Source organism: Neomonachus schauinslandi, chromosome 10 (genome assembly GCF_002201575.2).
Source record: "Neomonachus schauinslandi chromosome 10, ASM220157v2, whole genome shotgun sequence".
Taxonomy (NCBI): domain Eukaryota; kingdom Metazoa; phylum Chordata; class Mammalia; order Carnivora; family Phocidae; genus Neomonachus; species Neomonachus schauinslandi.
Genome location: NC_058412.1, coordinates 122,018,033 through 122,042,688, shown reverse-complemented (window position 1 = coordinate 122,042,688; position 24,656 = coordinate 122,018,033). Strand labels below are relative to the sequence as shown.

Genomic DNA, 24,656 nt, shown 5'->3' with positions numbered 1-24,656 from the left:
GATGTGCCAGTGCATGAGTTTACAGACAATAATATCTGGATGCTGGGGACACTAACACAAGCAGGATGGGACCCACCCAGCCTTGTCCCCTGGCAGCCTCCTACTCCTCTGTGTGCAGCCCTCCAGACCGCCCAGCCCTGGGGAGTATGGCCCTACTCTAGTCCTCACCACAGCCTGTCTACGCCCTACCAGAGCACTCACTTACCTCTACTAGTCACTTGCTGGCTCTCAATATTTTTTAACAAGAAACTAAACTTTATCACCGGCCTTAACCCTCTTGGAAAAAGCCAATTTTGTATCCATTAACCAACTCATTTCCACTTACCTGACTATCTATATTCACGTCTACTCTCTGGACTTTCCTCCAAACCAGTTTTTAATACCTTTCTGGTTCCTTCAGAAAATAATGGGTTAAAAAAAATCCTTGACATGGACTTAAAAAGAAAAAAAAAGAATAAATCTTCCTTTGGGGTCTCACGGTGAGTGTGAACTCTCAGTTTTCCTGGTTTCACACTCCCCTAAATCCAGGGTCTGACACCAGAGAGTGTCTCACTTCATGGGAAGAACAGCCATTTGTTTGTTTTCTGACACTTTCTGCAGAAGCCCTGATGGTTGTGCTGTAAAAAGCCACTCCACCCTGAGTCCATAGCTCACATTTGGCAACTGTGTCCCTTTAATGGATGCACACATGTCTATTGTGAGTACAAACATAATGGTTTCCATGGTGACATGGTCACAATGACTAATTAGACAAAAGAGGGTGTTTTTCAAAGCCTTGAAAGACATCATGGATGTAATAAATGAACATCATCTTATTCAATTGATGTATTCCTTCTCATTTCTCCCTAGAAACATCAATAAATGGTCCCCAGTAACTTGACCTCAGATTGGATTTGGACTCTTCAGCCACCAGTCAGAGCCTGCCAGATTCTCCACTGCAGGATTCTGATCCTGGCACATGTTCCAGAAGCAGCCACAGGGCCACTCGTCCACAGCCAGCATTTCCAGACTGGGCCACCCCACTCCTGTCCTACCTACTCACTCTCCTGATGGCCATTAAGGAGACCAGAGATGGGCTTTGGGAACCTCATCCTATTCCCCTCACCACACCAGCTTGACTCAGCCACCAGCTGCCCCACAGGGCTCTCCCTACTACCTTCATTTATTCATTTCAGGATGTTGGGTGTGACTTTTATTACTGCCCCTCCCCCAGCAAAGCTGGGGGCAGCTGAGTATTAACTGTCCCACATTCCCAAAGAAAAGCAATCCTTCTCCCCAAGGAAGTGTACCTTAGCATAATGTACTAACAAAATCTTATAAGTAAGAGAGAGAACAGCCCCAGGTATTTTTTTCCAAAGACTGTACACAAATCTGTCTCAGATAATGCTGAGAAATGAGCCCAAAAGTCACGCTATGTAACAGCAAAAAGAATACCTAGATAGAGATGCCTGAGCACAAGTATGAAACAGATGGCAACTATGCAAACATACACTGACCAACACCCCAAGAAAAAGAATTACCCAAAGGCAAAGAATCCAGTGTAGAAGAAAACATAATCCCAAATCCAGAAGAAAATTTCATGTGTTGTCTGCTATAAAACTATATAATAAGAATACAAATATTTGTACAAATTCTTTGTATTTGTATATGTAGTTTGTCTAAATTTGTATATGTATATGTATTTGTATATGTAATTTCTATAAATTTGCATAAATTCTCAAGAACAAATATAACAAAAGACACAACAGCAGAGGAGAGATGTCATCAACATTTGGAAGATAAACATGAACAGAGGAGTGGTAACTGACCCAGGAAAAGGAACAACTGAGACCTATATGTGGGGTCTGCAGAGTGAGGAACCTGCGAAGAGAAAACACTTGAGCCACAGAACTCTGAATCAAGCAGAATACCACTGAAGGCTGACGTACAAGAGATGCTGAAACAGGAGTGACCAAGAGTGTGTATGATGAGCATCTCGAACACCAGCCTCCCTTCTTGACCCTGCAAAGCCAGGAGATGATGCCTCCCACCCAGTAGAAAAAGGTGGGGAGTTTACTCCCTTGGGAAGGTTGAAGCCAGAGGCTCAAAAATAAACATCAGTCACTGCTCATGGAGGGTATAAGGTGTTCTAATGGAGACACCAGAAGGAAGTGCAAGTGCGCACACTGAACAGTGGGAGACAGAAGCCCTTTCCCTACTCAGCCCCAGAACAGGCTGGTAACCTGAGGCAGGAGAGCAAACAACTCCTCTAGCCCAGAAGAACTAGCCCAACAGAAAAGACTTGGAGATATCAACATTTGAGGTCTCCTAGTGGCACACCTTGACCCCTGCCCCTTTACCCCAAATCAAAGTCCATTAGCCAGCAAGCACCTTTCACCAAACTCACTCAGGGCCTACAGAATGTAACCCTGTTATTTAGAAATACAGACATAACACTAAAATAGCTTCAAGAGTTGGAAGAAGTTGGTGAGAATGAAGAAAGACAAGAGGAGAGAGTTGATTTTCCTGGGAAGTACAATTTGATTTTTTAATCTACTTGCATCTATTCTTTTTTAAAATAGAAATTATTTTTAGAAAAAGGAAAATAAACTTTGAGTAATAAATCTTTAGGCATTCTGGCAGAAAAAGCTAATCATCTACAAAGGAGAAGAAGCATCAGCCTGGATTCAGCTTCTCCTTGGTGCTAGTCAAAGCCAGAAGATCTTAGGAAAAGGTGTTCTCAATTAAAACATGTGTGAGCCAAGGGGCGCCTGGGTGACTCAGTCAGTTAAGCGTGGGTCATGATCTCGGGGTCATAGGATCGATCCCCACAACAGGCTCTGCCCTCAGCCCAGAGTCTGTTTGTCCCTCTCCCTCTGCTCCGCCCCCTCCTCTCACTCTCTCCCTCTCTCAAATAAATAGATAAAATTTTTTTAAATTTTAAATCAATCAGTCATGTGAAACAAGATCATTCTATCCTGCGTTGTTCAAATACAAAGGCAACAGGCAGACTCTCACAAACATTAGCTAACTCACAGTGTACCTTGCCTATGAATCTTTCTTGCAAAAACTACTTAATAATAAAATCCAGCAAGTGAAAAAATAAATAAAAAGTAGAAAACTCAGGGAGGGAGAGGGAGACATCGTGGCAAAGGACTGAGCATGAGCAATGAATCCATCTAAAATTAGAGTTTACACCAATGTTCAGATTGTAATTTCACAGAAATACAAATGTTTTAAAACTTAGCAAGGTAAAAATATGGAGACTAGGAATGGGCAGGAGGAAGCAGAGGGTTAGTGACCTATTCTTTATTACAAGGAGTCCACCCATCTATCCATATTAACAGGTAAGCATGTCATTTGAGAACACATGATTCTCAGTATGGAGCCAGTGGCCCAATGGATAACGCATCTGATCACAGATCAGAAGATTCTAAGAACACATGGTTCTTCTCAGGAAAATGCAAATTAAAACCACAATGAAATGCTGCTACATATCTATTAGAACGATCAGATTTTGTAAATTGACAATGCTAAGTGCTGGAAAGGACACAGAGCAACTGGATCTCTTGTACGTTACTGGTAGGGATGCAAAATGTTACAGCCACCCAGGGAAACAGTTTGGCAGTTTCCTATCCAGTCAACCACTTACCATACAACCTGACAATCTCACTCCCAGTGGTATTTGCCAAAGACAAAGGAAAGTTTATGTCCACAGAAAACCCTGTATGCAATTGTTTTGCAGCTTTACTCAAGTTGCCCCAAACTGGAAACAACCCAAACATCCTTTAACTGGTGAGCAGACAAACTGTGGTACATCTATACAATGGACTTAGCAATAAAAAGGAGTGAATTACTGCAACACACAACATGGTTAATCTCAAATGCATTGTTCTAGGTGAAAAAAAAAGTCAAAAGGCTATCTTCTGTATGAATTTTGTGATTTTCTGGAAAATGTGAAACTATAGGTATAGAAAACAGATCAGTGGTTTCCAAGGTCCAGATGTGGAAGGAGGGACTGACCGCAAAGGGACACAGAGATTTGTGGGGGCAGGGGGAGGGGATGCTGCATCTTAATTACGTGACTGTGCATTTGTCAAAACTCACAGGACTAGCTGTACACTGCTCTGTGAAAAACGGGTTAGAGAACAAATGGAAAAGTTAGTCACAGACTTTTCACAGACTATGACCATGTCTTGATTTAATGGATAATTTTATATTGCTCTCTCAAAAATTCTATCATTGGAGGGGCGCCTGGGTGGCTCAGTTGTTAAGCATCTGCCTTCAGCTCAGGTCATGATCAGAGGGTCCTGGGATTGAGCCTCGCATCGGGCTCCCTGCTCAGCAAGAAGCCTGCTTCTCCCTCTCCCACTCCCCCTGCTTGTGTTCCCTCTCTCACTGTGTCTCTCTCTGTCAAAGAAATAAATAAAATCTTTAAAAAAAAAAAAATTCTATCATTGGATTAATTGAAGTATTTTATCTGAGAAGAATATCATTGCTAATTGTGCTTATGATAAAATATATGTATTTTTAAAACCGTAAGACTCCAACCACCATATTTTTCCTACTCTCTTGTTAAACTTGATGGGATCTTTTAGGAAACAATTCCATTGGTGATGAAATACTTGTTCAAGATTCAGGAATTCCTTTGGTTTCACTGCTTTCCTTTTCTTCTATTAATGTCAAATAAAATTACACTTAATCACTTATTTTCAAAAGTATTCCATTTTATAAAAGTATTTATATCTATATTTATATCTATATCTATTTATATACACCTCTCCATCTAGAAACTCTGCATAGAACAGTTCAAATGGTGGTTTTTGAGAGCGTGAGGGGGGTGTCTTTTATTTATTATATCTTTCCATATTTTTTTGCATTTAAAAGTGCATGCATTTTTATGAAAACTGTACATCATTCCCTGACCCCTCCCTAGCTATAATCACAGCTCCCTCACTTCTCTCTCCTGGCCTACATGTCACTCTCTTTACTCTGGAAATGTTGCCACACCTGTCCCACCTCCCTTCTGGACTGCGCATTCTTGAGGGGCAAGAACTCTCATCCCTGTGTCTCATGGAGGGCCACGGTCCACACAGTAGGTCCTCAATTCTGGCAGCAAGAATAGAGGAGACCATAGATCAAGGAAGCTGGAGGAGAAATCCTTCATGACTGTAAAACATAAAAAAAGAGTTTTCAATCCTGACCTCAGTGATAGTTTCCCACTGTCTACACACGAGAGAGATATCAAGGGCAAGAGGTGACATGACTAAAAGCTTAGCTCCCAAGAACACTAGGGGACCCGACACAGCCATCTCACTGTCTAAAATCTAGTGACATGTTTCTCCTCCTAGTGAGAGACTGAGGCTTTGAGAGAAACCTGGTGGTTGGGATTCTAGATCTCTGAGTAAACAAAGAGTACTTAGAATGAGATGAGCCACAGAAGCCTGGAAGACACCAAGGTCTCTCAAGCAGAGATTGATAAACCCAAGAGACTCCTTGGCATTCATGAAGTCAACAATAACCATTTGTAAGCCATCCTCAAACACCAGGACATGTGATCACTTGTTACCTCACTGAGGAATGAATTCAAATGATGTGTACTGCAAAAATGTGTATAGAAGGTATTGAAGGTGAATCCCTTAGCCAATGAGTGAGCCAAGTCCACCACCCAATGTATCTCAACAGGGCTCTGTTGTTCTTTCTTGATCCTTATGTGTCCCCAACCACTCCCAAGAAGTGATGAAACTTTGCTTTTTTGTGAAAAAATGGCACTGAAAATAAATCCAACTGCTTATGTTGGTAATGAGAGTGAAAGGAAGTGAAGGTACCCAAGAAAGTGATATAGACTCTACACTGAAAAGGAATGTCAAATTATACTATAGGTCAAATCTACCATGTGAATGACTTCAAAACATACTTAACATAGAAACCAGAAAACGTGACTCAGGAAACTTTCAGCAAGTGCTCCTGTTATGGGCAAAAATGTGTATCAAATGAAAGCTCACTTCACTCCTTCATTCAATCCTTCATTTGAGGTGCCTGGCTGGCTCAGTCGGTAGAGCATGTGACTCTCGATCTCAGGGTTGTGAGGTCGAGGCCCACCTTGGGTGTAGAGATTACTTAAAATCTTAAAAACAAAAAACAAAAAACCTTCATTCGATTCAACCAATATTACTGATGTCCTATCAGGGCCCAGGCACTGGTCTTGCCCTAAGGATGTAACAGTGAGCAGAGCAAGGTCCCAGAGCAAAGTTCCATGATCACACCATCAGTAAATATTATACAGCAGCAAACTGGAAAGGCCCTTAACAATCATCTGATCTGGCCCTTCTTTTTCCAGATGGGGACACTAAGCCCCAAAGAAAGGAGGAAGTTAGCCAAGACCACGTGGTCATCAAGTGTCAAAACCATAGCTAGGGCTCAGGGTCCCTCTAGACCCAACACAAGCTCCCACTTTCCTACCCTTTACGATTTGGCAGAGATCCCCCCAGGCACTGCACTGAGCTGCCCCAAGGTGCTCTTTAGGGCTCCTGCAAAACATTTTGTTTTGTATCACACCTGTGGTGACAGCTGAGTTAAACTGAATGTTCACAGTCATTATGCACAGAAACCTCACACGAGTCCCATCTACGGGGTTTCAGAATGAATCCAGTTTCCAAACTGTCCTCTCTCCAGCTAATCATGTCTGTATATGGTAACCTTTAGAAAATGAGTCTAATAATTAGTCATCTTGGCTTAGTTAAAGACAACAGTATGTTCTCCAATTTCACTTTGTTTTTAACGAGAGTGACGCCAACAGTAATTTTCACCATGGTTAAAATACGCTTCTCAGTTGGTCCCTGCAGTTAACTGAGACAGCTCTGGTCCCTGCACCTGCCCGGTACTTCCCCACGGCTTACTCTTTAACCAGGCTATACCCCCCACCCAGGCTCCCTCTCCCCACACTCATTCACATCTGACACCATTTGTGTACTGGGCACTAGACTAGATGTTTTGTACTCATCATTATACTTAATCATCTTTGCAAGATAAACTTTACTGCCCCATTTTGAAGATGAGAAATCTGAGAACCTGAGGATACCGGTCCCTGTCTACTGCCCAAACCCCACATCCAGCCACTCTCCCTTCTTCTCCCTGCACTCCAGCCACGCCAAGTTCTTAAGTTCCTCAAAGGCAGTGAGCTGGTTCTCACCTCAGGCCCTTTGCATATGCAGAGTCTCCCACCTGAAACACTCTTCCCCCTGACTCTTCATTTTGTTAACTCCTACTCACCCTTCAGATCTCAATTCAAACATAATTTCCTAAGGGAAGAATCCCTCACACCCTCCCGTGTATTCCTATAGTTCTTTACTCACATAACACCCAAACTCCTCTTCTTTCAAAGCAGCTATTACAATTTGGAATTTCATATTTGTGGGATTATTTACTATTATCTGACTCCCCCACAAAAGCATGAACTCCAGAAAGGCGAGGATAGTGTCTGTCTTGTCTACCTCTGTATCCCCACACCTAGAAAGCAAACAAAATAGGAGTTTAGTTACTATATTAGAAGAATGATGAACAATGGATGGTTGAGAAATGCTAAACAAACCTAAGAAAAACAAAACAAAACAAAATCCAAAACCTTGTCACCCATCCAGGTAAGTGATGAGGCCAAAATGCAAGCCAAGCCCACCTACCCTCCATCCTTATTCTGTGTGATAATCTTATGCTCCCCCATGACACACCACACACACACACACACACACACACCACACCCCCAAACTCTGACCCTGGAAGACAGGGCCCACTTCCCTAGAACAAAAGTTCTCAAAACTCTCCAGGCCTCCTAACCTTGCTGTCTGAACCCTGACACCCCCATCCCACACACCTGGAGCTTGAGAGATACTGATTCATGGGTCCAGAAGGGCCCCCAAATCTGGTAGCAATTTTACTTTTGAAGGAAGCGTGTCCCATACCTCGGTTTGAGGATCCGTAGACTAAGGTGAATCCAGAAGACCCGGCATTTGGGAGGAGGGGGAGCCGTCAAGCCCTCAGCCTGCAAGGCTGCCTGCCTGCTGGAGAAGCTGCCGCAGAAGCTGGGGCCGTGCTGCCCTCTGGCGGTCGTGGTGGCGCTGCAGCCGCTGGGCTTCCCAGAGGAAGCGGGCCGCTGGTGCGCCCCGGGGCCACTGATGTCTTCCGCCCAGCCCTGCCCAGGGACACAGCACCTGCAGCCAGTCCTTGACTCTCAAACACCTCTCCAGGACTAATTTTTCTCTTCGTAAAACATCGTGTTTCCCAAATGTCAGTTCTTTGGGTAACATCTCTTCAGCATTTTGCACATCTCTTACCTGACTGCTTTTACTTAATTTTTTCTTTATAATTTCTTTTTAAGAGAGAGAGAGAGCTGGGCGGGGGGGCGCCACAGGAGTTGCCCTTTTTAAAGAAGTTATTTTACATACATACATTTAAAGAAAAAATTAAAGGGGGCGCCTGGGTGGCTCAGTTGGTTAACCGTTCAACTCTTGATTTCAGCGCAGGTCATGATCTCAGGGTTATGGGATCGAGCCCCGCATGGGGCTCCCACTGGGTGTGGAGCCTGCTTATGACATTCTCTCTCCCTTTCCCTCTGCCCTTCCCCATGCCCCCTCTCACAGGTTCTCTCTCTCAAAAAAAAAAAAGTAAGACCAAACGTAACAGGTGCCACAATAAATGCACACAGATTAAATTCAAGACTCAGGATGAATCCAAAACCAAAATCCAAATCCTTAACCAAAAAATGAGGTGTTCCTGATATTTCATAGTAGTGTGCTAGAAGACCCAGGAACACCAAATCTCGCCCTGCCACCCACCTTCCTTATAAAGTGCCCAAGGACAGACTCTCCAAAAACAAAAGAAAATGGAAAACAAGTTTCCACATTACTATGATTGGACTCGAGCCCTCACCAGAGGCTCCATGAAAACCCAAATCCAGCTGTTCTAGGGGACACCAGAACAAAGTCCCCAGTATCCAGGTTGCCAGATACAGCAAGTAAAAATACAGGATGTCCATTTAACTGTGAATTGCAGATAAACACCAAGTAATTTTTTAGCACAAATATGTCCCATGCAATAAAGACATTCTTGCACTAATAAAGGGTCGCTGTTTATCTGAAATTCAAGTTTAACTGGGCGTCCTGTATTTTACGTCACAACCCAGCACACTGTAGCAGGTAAATCAGAAAATGAGAGCCAAGGAAGGGGAAGATGGCACACAACCCCTACCCTGTCACACGATGGGGGATGTGGAAGATAAGTAAAAGTGGATTTCTCAATCTAGCCGATGCGGTCAGCAGCTCCTCCCAGGGAGATGTCAGAGCAAGCAAAGGGCAGCAGCTTTCCCTCCCCGTACTCACATAAATGCTGTTTACGAAAAGCCCACATGCTGTGAAATGCCAATAAAGGTTAAAAGTGAAAGGATTTCCAGACGACTGACAGTGGTATACACTTAACTGCTTTTTGCCAAGATGCCAGCTGAAATGGTCAAAAAAAACCACAGAAAAGTCTGTATTAGTATGTAGACCTCAGAGGAACCCAGACCACACGCTAGAAACCTTCACGTGAGACAATGCTAGGACAGCCCAACTGGCGAAGGACTGACAAGGCGTGTGCTGGGAGAGAGCTGGATTTTGCCAGCTCCTTGTAAAACCTCAAAACTGGCCACAGTGGGAGTGTTTATACCATGGAAATTGGCAGATGCTACAAATCAGGGAATTTTTGTTGTTAAGAACTGGTTGTTAAACATTTGTTGGACTGGCTGTGCCATAAGTACCAAGTAAGAAGAAATAGATCTGTGAGTAAGCTAATGGGACCCTGGGGCAGAAGCAGTCAGTGCCCCACCCATATCCTTGGGAACTTCCAGTGCGTTCTGGCTAACCTCCAGGCTCCACATCTGTTCATGGTTCCAGAACTGCCCACACTAGGCAGATTAGAATGCCAAGGAACTCACAAACCCCCTGAAATATCCCTCCAAGATGAGTCTCTTGGAAGTTGGTGTAAACATGCTCCAGTTCCCTGACCCCTTGGGTAGGGCCATTCTGAGTTGTGTGGCTTTTTCCCCATTATTTCCCCAAAGGCTTCCAGATGCCCACTGAGGTAGCTAGATTAACCACACACACCTTAACCTTTGTAAGTCTTTACTGGTTTCCATATGTTTTTCTAAATATAATTTTTGGTTTTTCTTAATATGGAAAAATATGTGCATTGAAAGCTTTAGCAAGTATAGAAGATATACCATTACAGTGTTCGTCTTATTCTTTTTAAATATCCGTACTTGCATACAGACATGTATCTCACTTCCCTGCTCTCTACAGGCTTACCTGCACTTCCTGAAGAAACTACTTGCATCTGAATCCTTGCCTCAGGCTCTGCTTCTAGGAGAACCCAAGTGAACACAGAGCCACATCCCCAGCAAGACTCCATGAAATGGCAAGCTCAAAGCAGTAAGGAGTAGGGAAGCTAACGCTACAGGGAAGCTGTAGGGGACCAACACTTGGTACTGATGTTACCTCTGAAGAGGTACAGGAGGGCTAGCTCATGGCACTGCAGGCTATAGCCCCACTTCATACCCCCAGCACTGTTGTTAGCATGAGATATGGGTTGTTCCTATGGGCAGATGCAGAAGGGGGGCCCAGCTGACTTTGGGCCGCCAGGGCAAACAGAGAAACCTTAAGCACAGCAGTGAAGTCACTGCCATGTAGCTTCACTCCTTCACTGGGTGCTGCAGATAATGGGGCCTCCAAGATAACAAAGCAAAAGGACAGCAAATCCTACCTGCACTGAAACTGATACAGCACCCTACAGAGACACACAGGCATCCCCCCACCCCCCTGCAGTGCCTCCTTCTGTAAAAATGAACAGAGAAGCCACTCAGGACTCATGATGGGCTCAGAGGTCCAAAGGGAGGGGCCTGAGGAATGAATGAGTACTTATGACCTTTCATAAATAGTTGTCCCTCAAGAAATAAGAGTAAACCTTAAAACAGAATTCTCTGAAATGTGTTCCATGGAAAACTGGCTGCTCCAGATGGTAAGAGGCATTAAGAGAAACAGAGGCTTGGAAACACTGAGCTAAGTGAAGGTACACAGGCTATTTCCCTGAGGATTTCCTGGATCGTGTTGATGGACACTGACTCCCCACGAGAGGGATACAATATGCCAGTTCCCTGAGTGATGTGAAGGACTCATGTTCCAGCTTCATTTAATAAATACACACAAACAGAAAAGACACTTAATTCAAACATCTGCAAGGAAGTGACTGAAACTGATGACATTCTAGGCCACAAGGAAAACCTCTTGGTCACATTATCTGACCACAATGCAGCAAAAACAGAAATTAAACATAAAAGGATAAATGAAAGAAATTAATCACTTGAAAATTTATTCCTAAATAACTCAAGTCAAGGTAGGGAACAAAACTGCAATTAGAGGCCATTCAAATGTAACGACAATTGGATCTCCGCATAGCAAAACTCATGGAATGTAACCAGACACTGCCTGTAGCTCTAAATGTTTTTGTTATAAAACAAGGAAGACTGAAAGTAAATGAAGCATCCAACTCAAGAAACTAGAAAATAAGCAACAAGATAAACTCAGGGAGAGAATTAAAGTCAAGGTAAAAGTTAATGAACTAGACAACATAAAAATCAGTAGAACTGATCAATCTAAGACTCAGCTCCTTGTAAAGATCTGTGCGATATCTAGACTCATAAACGCCCAATAAAGGGAGGGAGTGGGAACTGCGTGAGAGAAAGAATACAAAAAAATAAATAAAAATTAGAAAAGTAAAGGAAATTTAACCAGAGAAGAGTTTTTAAATTATAAGAGAATATTAAATACACACAGTATGCTAGTTTATCTAGAATGTTTAATGGGGAATGCATGTGTATTAGTCTGCTCAGGCTGCATAACAAAATACCAAAGATTGGGTGGCTTAAACTACAAAAGTTCATTTTCTCACAATTCTGAAGGCTGGAAGTTCAAGATCAAAGTGCTGGCGGGATTGGTTTCTGGTGGACCTCTCTTCCTGGCTTGTAGATGGCCATCTTCTTGCTGTGTCCTCACGTGGCCTCTCCTCTGTGCTCCTGTGGAGAGATATCTTTGGGGTCTCATTCTCTTCTTATAAGGACACCAGTCCTATTGGATGAGGGCCCCACACTTATGATTTCATTTAACTTTAATTACTTCCCTAAAGGCCCCTCCAAATACCATCACATTGAAGTTAGGGCTTCCACATATGAATTTGGAGGCGGGGGGGACACAATTCAGTCCATAACAGCATGCTTTTCTAGAAAAATTACAATTGCCAAGAGAAGTAGAAAACCACGGAACCAAGTTGAACACGGACATAGAACTATGTCCCAAAAAGGTGTGAGTCAGAGAATTTAGTAGACAAGTTCTTTCAAACTTTTCAAGAATGTTCCTAGGTGTTTAACTACCCAGAAAGCAGAAAAAGATAAGATGTGTTCCAACTCCTCTTACAAATCTAGTGCAGCCATGTCACATAAACCTGACAGACATAACCAAAACTTCACCCAGCCTGGCATCTTAATAAGATCCCAGGTGATTCATATGCATGTTACAGTTTGAGCAGCACTGTACCACATGACACAGAGGGTTTTCAAAATCAGCTCCTCAAATCAAAGGAGCAAGCAGGAGCCCAATGGGCTGAGACCGGGGCAGCCTTGAGCAAGGAGCAGCCCATAAAGGGCAGCGTGGGGTAAGCCCAGGCCAGAGCTCAAGTGTTTACCTAGGCTGTCCACGCCTGTCTGCTGGACATGCAGGGAGGCACTGGGAGCCAGAATTAGAGTGGACCGCCCACCCCAGCGCCACATACACATGACAGGAGTTTTGCATGTTTGGGATATCCCTATATCCTGGAGGATGGTGCCAGAGCAGAAGACACAGAGGTCACAATGACTGCTAAGGGGTATGAGGAGGCAGGTCAGCTTGGCTCAGTGTAAGAAATCTACAGCAGAACTCTCTGGGGAGTAGGGAGCTCCCTGTCATCATAGGACCAACCTCCAGGGATATTCCAGAAGAGATGCCAACCCTGAGAGAGAAGCCAGTCTTGATGTCAGTTATCTCTCCAAGTTTGTGACTCTAATCTTTTAATGGCTCTATCCCATCCCGTAATAACAACTGCTGACTTGGCTGGCCAAGATACACAATTATTCATTTTTAGAAAACATTGTTCCTGCATGCTCTGTGACCTTCTCCATGCCTGCATTACCATCTGTCAGCAGCATCTCTTAAGATGCTAAGTGGGGGGGGCGGGGGGGGGGAAATGAGCAGAATCTGACCTCACTTGCATTATTAGTCAGGTAGGTGCAGACAGGCCTGAGAAGTGCCCGTCAGATAGGTGTGTCTGCATCCCTCGCTCCTCTCGAGTTGCCATGGTGAGCGACCTGTCAGGTCCCAGGCTCAGAGCAGAAGCTGGGAGAAGGCTGCAGGCTTGAGGACCATTCAAGACATCCATTAGAAGCATTATCAAGCCTGGCCTTCCCTCTCTCCATAATGGACTAAATGTTGGCCTGCCACACTAATGGGCGGTTGGCCACAAAGAAGCTATAAGAGCTAAAGCCCTATTCCTTATTATGTGAATTTCAATGACGGGTGAAGTGCTTTCATCATCTCCATTTGCACACTTACACATGCCTGAATTACTCAGTGCCTGGGTCAGCCTTGGTCATGAGCATGAAAAAGGCTATGGGACTAGGAACCGAAAAACCACTGTCAGCATCACCCACACACACTGTGCCAGGCTTTGGGGGTATGGAAGAGCAGATGCCAAACCACCTGTTAATTCCCAGCAGGGCCAATGTCATACCTCCTCCAGTACTGGGTTGCAGGCTTGGAGAAAACAGGTACTCTGTCCTATAAATAGTATGGAAGTTACAATTTACCAAAGACACTTTCTCAGCAAAGTACACCAGGAAATATCCCTGGGGGGATGGGGAGTAGTGGGGGTACAGTAAGCATGACTCTACGAGCACTTCATTCCCCACGGCAACAGGTTGGTTGGAGGCACTAGAATGCCCACCATCCTAGAGTAAGTTCCTGCCAGAATGCAAGAAGCCCCCCAGTGAGCACTGACCAAGTTGTTTATCTCCCCACTCTAAGTTAGGACTTTGGGTTTTCTTTCCTCCCTTTCCGGGGTGGGGGGGGAGGGGGCAGGGGGTATGTTCTGGTATGTGTGGAGAAAAGGGAAACAAATACTGGTGACAAGGAGACACAGGACGTTTTTTAAAAGATTTTAAGCAATCTATACACCAACATAGGGCTCGAACCTACAACCCCAAGATCAAGAGTCCCACATGCCACCAACTGAGGCAGCCAGGTACCCCTTTTAGGACTTTTGACAAAGTTCCTATTCTCCTCCTTTTGGCTACACAATAGGACTGTGCCTCTTTGACCCTGCACCTTAGGTGTGGCCCTGAGACTCACTTTGGACAATGAAATGTCAGTGGAAGTGACATGTATCATTTCAGTGGAAGTATGAGAATAAGGTAGAAGCCATACTTGAAGAGACAATGACTGAACATTTTCCAAAACTAATGAAAGACACTAATCCAGATTCCAGAGATCTAAAAGTAAAAAGAAAGAAAGAATAAAGAGACCCACACGTCAACATCATTGTGAAACTACAGAAAAAAAACAAAGATAAAGAAAAGTTCTTTAAAACAGACATATGAAAAGAAACAAAACTTAAAAAGAAGTTAGGCGATGGTGGAATTCTGAATTCTCAAGCAGAGTGGGAGCTGGAAGACACTGAACTCTGCTTCAGTGGGAAGAAAGGAAATAGTACAAGTACACTGTTAAGTCATCCTTCAAGAATGAGGATGAGATAAAAACATTTTCAGATAAACAAAACTGAAAGGGTTCGTCATGAGAACATTCTAAAAGGTAAATTTCTAGTGGAAACATAGCAATCCCATGTGGCAGGTCTGAAACACAAGCAGCAGAGAGAAGTCAACGTGACAACAGGTATTCACAAACTTGGACCATGTCAAATGACAATAGCAATGCTGTCTTAGGAACTTTTTAGAATTAGGTTTAAGGGGTGCCTGAGTGGCTCAGTGGGTTAAGCGTCTGCCTTTGGCTCAGGTCATGATCCCAGGATCCTGGGATCAAGCCCCACGTCAAGCCCCACATTGGGCTCCCTGATCAGCAGGGGGGGAGGGGGGCCTGCTTCTCCCTCTCCCTCTGCCCCCCCCCCCAGCTCCTGCTCTCTCACTTGCTCTCAAATAAATAAATATCTTTTTTTTTAAGATTTTATTTATTTATTTGACAGAGAGACACAGCGAGAGAGGGAACACAAGCAGGGGGAGTGGGTAGAGGGAGAAGCAGGCTTCCCGCCGAGCAAGGAGCCCGATGCAGGGCTCAATCCCAGGACCCTGAGATCATGACCTGAGCAGACGGCAGACACTTAATGACTGAGCCACCCAGGCGCCCCAATAATATCTTTTTAAAAGATAAAAATAAATAAAATTAGGCTTAAAATAATAACATATTAAGTTAAGAGGGAAGTAAATGTAGAAAAAGTCCTGTATTATTTGGAAAAAGGATGAAACTATTAGAACTTTAAACATTGGTAAGCTATTTATGAATGTTTTAATTTGTAGAGTAACCACTAAATGATTAGAGAATGTGTAACTTACAAAATCACAGGGGATTTTTTAAACTGTCTATTTAAAATTAGGAAAGAAAAGAGAAAAAATAAACCAAAGAATCGATTAGGAAGCACAAAATAATATAGTAGATTTAACCGCAAATATATAGGGAATTATATTAAACATATAAGCTTAAAAACAGCTAAATGACAACAGACATGCCACCAACAATTTTGAATGGCAGCTTTTCCCAAAGCCACCCACCCCTTGAAAGCGATGGACCACAAGTAGCCTTTTGCTGATGACTCAAGCTGCCCATTGTGACCTTTCATGACTGCTCCTTGACATCACACAGCGTACCTCTCAGAGTCAAGGAGGGCTGGCATGTACCTTCTTTACCTTCCTGTGGGGCAGCTGTGGTTTTCTGGCTCTTGCATGTGCTTTATATGGTTCTTCTGTCTCACCTGCCATTCGTAACTCGGCTCTCTGTGCAGCTGCCCCTGACAGCTCCCGTCCTTTTCCCAACCCACCACTCCTGGTCCGCAGAGCACAGGAAGCATGAGTTATTAAGAACTTGGCCGACAGAGCTCTAAGGGCCAACTCTGGGCAGAGGACAGCTCCATCTTCCTTACCAAAGGGTTTTTCCACCAGGGGCATTTCATTTTGACTCTGGGAAGTGAGCTACTCTGCTTCAAGAACAATTTCTCATGGAGCCAGAAGCCTTAGAAATTTGCCCTTACAACCCTCACCACCGAGTCCCACTGAGCAGATTTCAGTACCACCTGGCATCCTGCAGGAGAAAGAACCCCAAGAAAGCCAAAAAGATGGCCAGCTGCAAATACAACGCCTGCCACGTGGTCCCCATCAAAAAGCTGGAGGAGCACGAGGCTGCCTGCGTCAACAGAAGCACAGTGGAGGAGGAGGACAGCTTGCACCCCCTGAAAGTTAGCCTTCCAAGTTCAGAGCAGAATGGAAATGCCCCTCCAGGGTCCCCCTGGCTCCCCAGTTCTGACGTCTGGAATGTCGATGGCACTAACTGCCATCCCATGTTTGTCCTTAAGACTTTTGTTCCCCAAAAGCTTGTTTGTGAAAGCGACACAAGAGAGTCAGAGAGAGAGGCCCACCCCCCATCCCTGACCACCCCCCAGAAGACCCTCAGACCAGGAGAGTAAACCACCAGCAACAGAAAGGAGCCGCTCGCCTCTTAAATACCTGAAAGAAGATGCAACTCACCCAAATAAAAGCATGCAAAGTAAACCACCCTAGGCTACTTTTTTTTCCACGTAGCAGTTGGTAAAAATCTGAAGGCTGGCAGGACATTCTGCTGGCAAAGATGGGGCAAACAGGCACTTTCAGAACACTGGTGAGAATGTAAGTTGGTAGGTAAACCTCTGTGGAGGGCAGTTTGGCATTAGCTGTAAAAATCACCAGTGTGCTCTGCTTCGATGGGGCAATTCCACTTCCAGTAATTTATCCTGTGAATATATTCACACTTGCGGAAAATGAGGTAAGTACAAGGTTATCCACTGCCACGTTATTTGTAGCAGTAAGGGTCAAAGAGTCCGAAATGGTCCAAATATCCCTTAGGGAAGGGTTTGATTAAATGAATGATGGGGCAGCCATACAAAGACATAGTATGCCATGAGGAAGGGTGAGGAAGCTTTTTCTGGACTAGCTTGGAAAGGCTAAAACACGGTATTTAACTCAGATACCAGCAAACTTTTTCTCTAAAAGGCCACAGAGTAAAGATTTTAGGCTTCACAAGCCAAATGTTCTCTGTCACAACTATTCAGCTCTGCCTTGGTGGCATGCAAGCAGCCACAGACAGTATGTAGACAAATGAATGTAGGTTCCAGTAAAACTATTTACAGAAACTGCTAACAGGCTGGATGTGGCCTATGGGGCATAGTTTGCCAACCCCTGGTTTAACTGAGAAAAGCAAAGCCTGGAATATGCTGTATATTAATGCTACCATTTTTGCAGAGCTATGGGAGAGAATGTGTATATGTATGTGCTTGTATCTGCATAAAATTTCTCTCAAGGACATATTAGAATAGGTGTCTGCCCACAAGGCCTACAATGTCTCCTATCTGATCCCTTACAGAAAAAGCTGGCTGGTCTCTTCCCTAGAAACTTATCAGCTCTCCCCAGGGAAGAGAACTAGGTGACCGAAAGTCGGGGGAGACAGACTTTACTGTAGACCCTTTAGTATCTTTTATTTATTTTTTCTACAGGGAGACAAAAAAGAAGTAAAAGTTTAATCCTATGGTTTATGTTACACCTCACTGTCTCTCAAGAACATTGAAAACCCTGCCCCCTTTTGCTTTGGAACCCTCCCCTCAGAAAACCACACACCAACACAATGCTACCTGGAATTCTAAGAGGATTCACAAACCAAATTCATCTGTCGTTATTTCATATGTAAGAAACTCAAGCTAAGAATGGAATGTCCCTAAGTAGCAGAGGTATTAACTGTTGGGGAAGATTAAGATGAAGTGGTGATTCCTCAGAAGGCCAGGTGGTTGGTGATGGTTGGCACTCATGATCCTTCCCTCCCTCATGAACCTGAACAAGGGCATACCTCAACCGCACTTTAGCCAACAGCTGGAACACTTTAAGTCTACCTAACAGTTGGTCTCACAGAGGAGGAAACACCGGAATAGGTTAGACCTTCTTGCTCATATTGTGTCAGACAATTTCAACCATCTGCCACAGTGTTGCTCGCAACCCTTCAGTACCTTTCACATGTGAATATATGTGAATAGATTACCTGGCCAAAGAATTAAAATACACTTTCTTAATCAGCAAAAGACTTAAGTCTTTTGAAAGTTTTTCAGGAGGAAATCTTAACTAAGTTATTTTTTTTTTAGTTTTTTTTTTTTTTAATTTATTTATTCATTTGACAGAGAGAGACACAGTGAGAAAGGGAACACAAGCAGGGGGAGTGGGAGAGGGAGAAGCAGGCTTCCCGCGGAGCAGGGAGCCCAATGCGGGACTCGATCCTAGGACCCTGGGATCATGACCTGAGCCGAAGGCAGACGCTTAACGACTGAGCCACCCAGGTGCCCCTTAACTAAGTTATTTTTAAGTAATCATAACTTTGCCACTCCTGGGCCCTTCAATTCTTTCTACAAAGTGTGAAATAAAGATTTTGAAGGGGAAGGGGAAGGGGAAGAGGAAGAGGAAGTGGAGGAAGAAGAAGTGGAGGAAGAGGAGGAGGAAGAAGAGGAGGAGGAGGAAGTTGTTGAAGTTGTTCTAGGTGTTGGCTTTAGAAACTCCATGATTAATAAAGTGCATGAACATATAGGAAGCAGGTGAAATAAGAAGGTGATCTGTAGGGCACACATCTATAAACTATAGGCCACCAGGACCAGGAAAAAGAAAAAAGTAATTTGGTTTGGGACATGAATTAAACATTAGTCATGAGTTAATCGTTGTTGAAGCTGAGTGATAGGTAAATCTTACTATTCTCTCCATTTTTATATAACTTTGAAATCTTCCATACTAAAAAGGTTTTTTAAAATACAAGTATATACGTTAAATGCAATGTGGGATCCCAGATTGGATCCTGGAACAGGAAAAAGACATGACTGATGGGTTAGCCTGGTGATGGGTACTAAAGAGGGCACGTTCTGCATGGAGCGCTGGGTCTTATACGCAAACTATGAATCATGGAACACTACATCAAAAACTAATGATGTAATGTATGGTGATTAACATAACATAATAATAAAAAAAAAGAAAAAGACATGAATGGAAAAACTGGTGAATCCAAATAAAGTCTGTAGTTTAGTTACTAGTATTGTACCAATATAAACTTCTTAGTTCTGTTAAATGCATGATGCTTTTGTAAGATGTTAACATTAGGGAAAGCCAGGTGAGGAGTATATGGGAACTCTTTGTACTATCTTTGCAAGTTTTCTGTAAACCTAAAATGATTTCAAAACAAAAAATTTAAACACACACAAAGCAAAGAGCAACACAATAGCCAGGATTGAAGCCCAGCTCCACTCTTCCTAATGCTAGATCTCGGGCATAACCTAACCTTCGTGTGATTCTGTTTCCTCATCCACAGGGTAGGGATGACAAACTCCCAGGACTCTGTGTAGGATTAAGGGATTTAACACATGTAAGATTATCAGGACAGTGTCTAGCATACAGGAAGCTCTCAACTAATGCTACCTACTAGTAGCAGAAATGGAGGTGGTATTACTTAGCAAAAAGAAAATGTAATGAGATAAGAGGAACAATGCTGAGTAAGTGAATTTATAAAATATGTACACAAAGTTAATCAACCAAGAAAATCATCAATTTTGCATTTAAAATGAAAAACAAAACTCAATGAAAATAGGCCAGGAAAGGGCATCATTCAGAAGGACAGAAACAGTAACAAACACGCATATTAAAAAGTTTTAAATAGGGCGCCTGGGTGGCTCAGTTGGTTAAGCGTCTGCCTTTGGCTCGGGTCATGATCCCAGGGTCCTGGGATTGAGCCCCGCGGCGAGCTCCCTGCTCAGTGGAGAGTCTGCTTTTCCCTCTGCCTGCTGTGCTCTCTCACTCTCTTTCTCTGTCAAATTAATTAAAAAATCTAAAAAGTTTTAAATAGCTTCTAAAATCAGAGAAATATTTATGTAATTCAAACCAGCAAGAGGAGAAAACAGACCAGATTACAGAAAACTTAATAAATTCAAAGAAAAGGGCGCCTGGGTGGCTCAGTTGGTTAAGCGACTGCCTTCGACTCAGGTCATGATCCTGGAGTCCCGGGATCGAGTCCCGCATTGGGCTCCCTGCTCGGCAGGGAGCCTGCTTCTCCCTCTGACCCTCCCCCTTCTCATGTGCTCTCTGTCTCTCTCATTCTGTCTCAAATAAATAAATAAAATCTTAAAAATAAATAAATAAATAAATAAATTCAAAGAAAAGGGGAAAACATAAAATAAAATGGTAGAAATCAATCCAAATATGTCAGTAGTCATATAAATGAAAACAGACTTAACCCACCTATTAAAAAACATTCCATTTACCTCTTTAAACCAAATACATGTCTATTCTGAGCAATACTAACCAACACCTTTAAGCCAAAGATAGAAGTAAATACATGAAATGTGTGCCGCCGTCACCACCTCCCATGCATATAACAGACATAACTAATCAATCACAGCACTTTCCTGAGCCTGGACAATACTTCAGAATCTTTCCCAACACAATGCTCCAGGAAGCCATTACACAGAGATAGAAGTAAGCTCTATCTTGACAGAGCCCCCTGTAGGCAAGTTTTCCAGTTGGCCCACGGACCCACATGGCATGACCTGAGGTGTTTTAGGAAAAATAAGGAATAAAAGGGCTTAAGAAAAACTCCTGCCTGGACATCAGGGAAGAAAGACCAGGCAAGAAAGGAATGTCTGTTATAAATTCTTGGGCTGGATCTCAACCAGCTGTTCCCTCTCCTCAGTCCTCATTTCTTGCCTCTCCTGGGCCAGTCTCCAGAGAACACTGGCTACAAGCCACATGCTTACTGAGACCATCATAAAAACATTTGTTAGCAGTGATGGTGACCACAGCAAGCTAGCGATGGGCTGGGCACCAGTGGCTGAATCACAAAGGAGAGCCCATGGCCAGGGAAAAGCACCCACCAGCCCTGGGCAGCAGGCAAGCTTTCCAAGTTCATGTCAAGGACTCCTGGCAAAGGGGGAGCCTAGAAGAAGAGCTGTGTCCTAGGGCAGAGGGGGCTCTAGCATGACAGAGGAAGGAGGAAAGAAAGGAGAGCTACATTGGGACCAGGTGCCTTGCAGATACTGTTTTACTAAGACCTGTGACAGCAGGGTGCCTGGGTGGCTCAGATGGTTAAGCGTCTGCCTTCAGCTTGGGTCATGATCCCAGCACCCTGGGATCGAGTCCCGCATCGGGCTCCCTGCTCAGGGGGGGGGGCTGCTTCTCCCTCTCCCGCTCCCCCTGCTTGTGCTCTCTCTCTCTCTCTCTGTGTGTGTCAAATAAATAAATAAATAAAATCTTAAAAAAAAAAAAAAAGACCTGTGACAACAGGGGTGCCTGGGTGACTCAGTCAGTTAAGTGTCTGCCTTCGGCTCAGGTTGTGATCCCAGGATCCTGGGATGGAGCCCCGTGTCAGGCTCCAGGGAGCCTGTTTCTGAGCCTGTTTCTCCCTCTCCCTCTGCCCCCCACCCCTGGCTCGTGCTCTCTCTCTCAGATAAATAAATAAAATAAAAAAGACCTGTGACAACAGAGAGGGGCAACTATTTTTATTTCCAATACACAGATATGAAAAATGAGTCTCAGAGAAGCTACATAACATGCCTTGGTTCACAAAGCTCATAAGTAGCAAGTGGCCTAATGAATTTGAGCCCATCCCCAGCAATTCCACTCTTAGATATGTATAAACCAGAAATGTGTACATGAGCTCACCAAAAGATTAGGACAAGCTGTTCACAACAGCTCTGTTTATAATAGCCAATCCAGAAACTTTCCCCATGTCCTTTAGGAGAATGGGTAAATTCTGCAAAAATCATATCATGGAATACTATACAGTCACGAGGATAAACAAATTGTAACTACCCAGATCAACATGGGTAAATCTTTTGTAATATGAAATTCAGTTTACACAACGTTTTGGTTTTTGTTTTAAAAAAAGGCAAAATAGGTGCCTGGCTGATTTGGTCAGTAGAGCACGGGACTCTTGATCTAGGGGTTGTAAGTTTGAGACCCACACTGGGTGTAGAGATTACTTAAAAACAAAATCTTTAAAAATAAATAAAAACTAAAATTAAAAAAGGCAACACAAATCTATGGTGTTTGAGGTGAGGAGGGGGTTTCTGGGGTGTTGGTCATGTTGTATTTCTCGATGTGGGTGCTGGCTACATGACTGTGTTTACTTTGTGGAAATTCATCCAGCTATGCACTTGGAATTTGTGCATTTTGCTCTCTGTATGTTGAACTTTTACGAAAAGTCTTTAAAACCTGAACCTATACTGGGGCACCTCGGTGCCTCAGTCATTTAAGCGTCCGTCCCACCCTTGATTTCAGCTCAGGTCATGGCCTCGACATTGTGAGATTAAGCCCCATGTCAGGCTCCTCGCTCAGCAGGGGAGTCTGCTTCTCTCCTTCTCCCTCTGCCCTTCCCCCCACTTGTTCGCACACATGCGCTCTTTCTCTCGCTCTCACTCTAAAATAAATCTTTAAAAAAAAAAACAATACTGAACCCATGCCTAATGCCTATGCTGCTTCTCCTGCACTACACCATGCCCCCAGCTGATAACTATGAAGCAGATGATGACACAGAACAGGGCACACTAAAGTGCAACCTGCCAAGTCAAGACTGGCTCAAGCCCTGCCCCAAGCCCTACCTGGTAACCTCCCCTTGGAGCACTCCACTGAAGCATGGAACTCCATACAAACTCCTCCTTTGCAGGTTTTCTTGAGCAAAAGAAAGGGATGACAAAGAATTTTGTAGTAACATCTTAAGAGCCCTATTTCCTGAGCCGCAAGTGTGTGCCAGTGTTCTTTCCGGCCCCTTCAACAACTCCGACAGGCCAAAGATTCTCCCCAGTTTATCATGAGAACTCCAAGGCTCAGAGGAGGGACGAGACATAGCCAGTAACAGCTAGGCAGGGATTCACATCCAGGTCTATCTGATCCAAAGTCAGAGAGCCTGAGAAAGCTAGCCCAATATCCTGGGGAACAATTAAGACACAGGCATAGTCACATGGCTCTGGATTCCAGAACCCTTCATTGCACTCATTTCCAGCCCAGTTCTGAGAACTCCAGGTCTCCTAAGTTCCTCCTCCATCCAGGTGAGCCCAGGGGGCACTATCCATTTTCCAGGGCTTTCGAGTGAACACAAGTCTACCTTGTGTATCAGCTAGTTTTCACAATAATGCTGAGTAACAAATCACCCCAATGTTCAGCAGCTAGAGACAACATTCATACCATGCGTCATTTGGAGGTTGACTAATCTAGGTTTACAAAAAGCTGACAAAAAACAAGGACAGGGACACCTCGGTGGCTCAGTCGGTTAAGCGTCTGCCTTTGGCTCAGGTCATGATCCCAGGGTCCTGGGATCAAGTTCCACATCAGGCTCCCTGCTCAGCAGGGAGTCTGCTTCTCCCTCTGCCTGTCGCTCCCCCTGCTTGAGCTCGCTCTCTCTCTGACAAACAAATAAAATCTTAAAAAAAAAAAAATAGGATATTGGATATTTAGACAACAGGATTAGCATATGACAAAAATGGGACACTGCCCCCAATGCCTACAGACTATACATTCTTTTCAGATGCATGAGGAATTATAAAATTGATCATATGCTTGACCATAAGGCAAGTTTTGACAAATTCCAAAGATATGAAACCACACAGACTATGTTCCCTAACCACAGGGAACACAATTAAGATAGACATCAACACCAAAAAAAAGTGATAAAGCTTCCCCCACCCCTCTGGTCCAAGCTGCCCAAGGCTTTTCTCACTGCCACATCCCTTCATGGCAGAATGAGACATTTACTGAGCACCTCCTGGATACCAGGCTGGGCTGCTCTCTGGGCAGCGTGCAGGGACTCTCCCAGAAAGGGGAGAGACATATTCTCAATTATGCCTTTCTGAAGGGCATTTGTGACTCAGGCTTTACACCTGTCCTTGTCAGATGGTCCCATTCGATGCATACTTTAACCTAGATACCTACAGGGCAGCCCTAGTTAACATACAGGTAAAACACCTTCATCCTGACCAGCTGAGACCACCAGTCTACATCAGTGAAAAGTCTGATTCTTAATTCATATCAAAACTTAGCTTTAATTACTTTAAAACACACATGGCCAAAGGTGGAAACATAACACCCATCTTAGGGTTGAATCACTATCATTACTAAATCAGAGACTCGGTGATCTATGTGAACAGGATAGATTTGATTCATGCTAGGGCCAGACTCCCCAGGTAATTCTGGCCTATCGACGACCTGTCCTGGCACGCTGATTGCTCCACAGACCAACTTTCCACGTACCCTAGTCATTCGTACTTTGATATTACAAAGAGGGGATGATTTTTTTCTC

The 24,656-nt window shown here is 43.9% G+C and overlaps 1 protein-coding gene and 1 non-coding gene across 2 annotated transcripts; one reads left to right on the top strand and one right to left on the bottom strand.

The window, feature by feature from the left end:
* The first annotated feature begins 16,314 nt into the window (after window positions 1-16,314).
* GTSF1L (gametocyte specific factor 1 like) lies at window positions 16,315-16,779 on the top strand. The gene is made up of 2 exons (XM_021689244.1): window positions 16,315-16,591; window positions 16,667-16,779. Exons 1-2 carry the CDS (start codon window positions 16,315-16,317, stop codon window positions 16,777-16,779), a joined length of 390 nt encoding a protein of 129 aa, XP_021544919.1.
* A 1,437-nt stretch (window positions 16,780-18,216) lies between these two features.
* LOC123326115 lies at window positions 18,217-18,330 on the bottom strand. Its single transcript, XR_006540894.1, has one exon. It is a non-coding gene; the product is annotated as a small nucleolar RNA SNORA28 (small nucleolar RNA).
* Window positions 18,331-24,656: the final 6,326 nt, after the last annotated feature.

Excerpts from the sequence above, each read along its gene's own strand:
- GTSF1L (XM_021689244.1), top strand. The coding sequence starts at position 16,315 with ATGGAGCCAGAAGCCTTAGAAATTTGCCCTTACAACCCTCACCACCGA. Across the intron at positions 16,592-16,666 it reads GCAGAATGGAAATGCCCCTC|AGACTTTTGTTCCCCAAAAG; the intron begins CAGGGTCCCCCT and ends TGTTTGTCCTTA.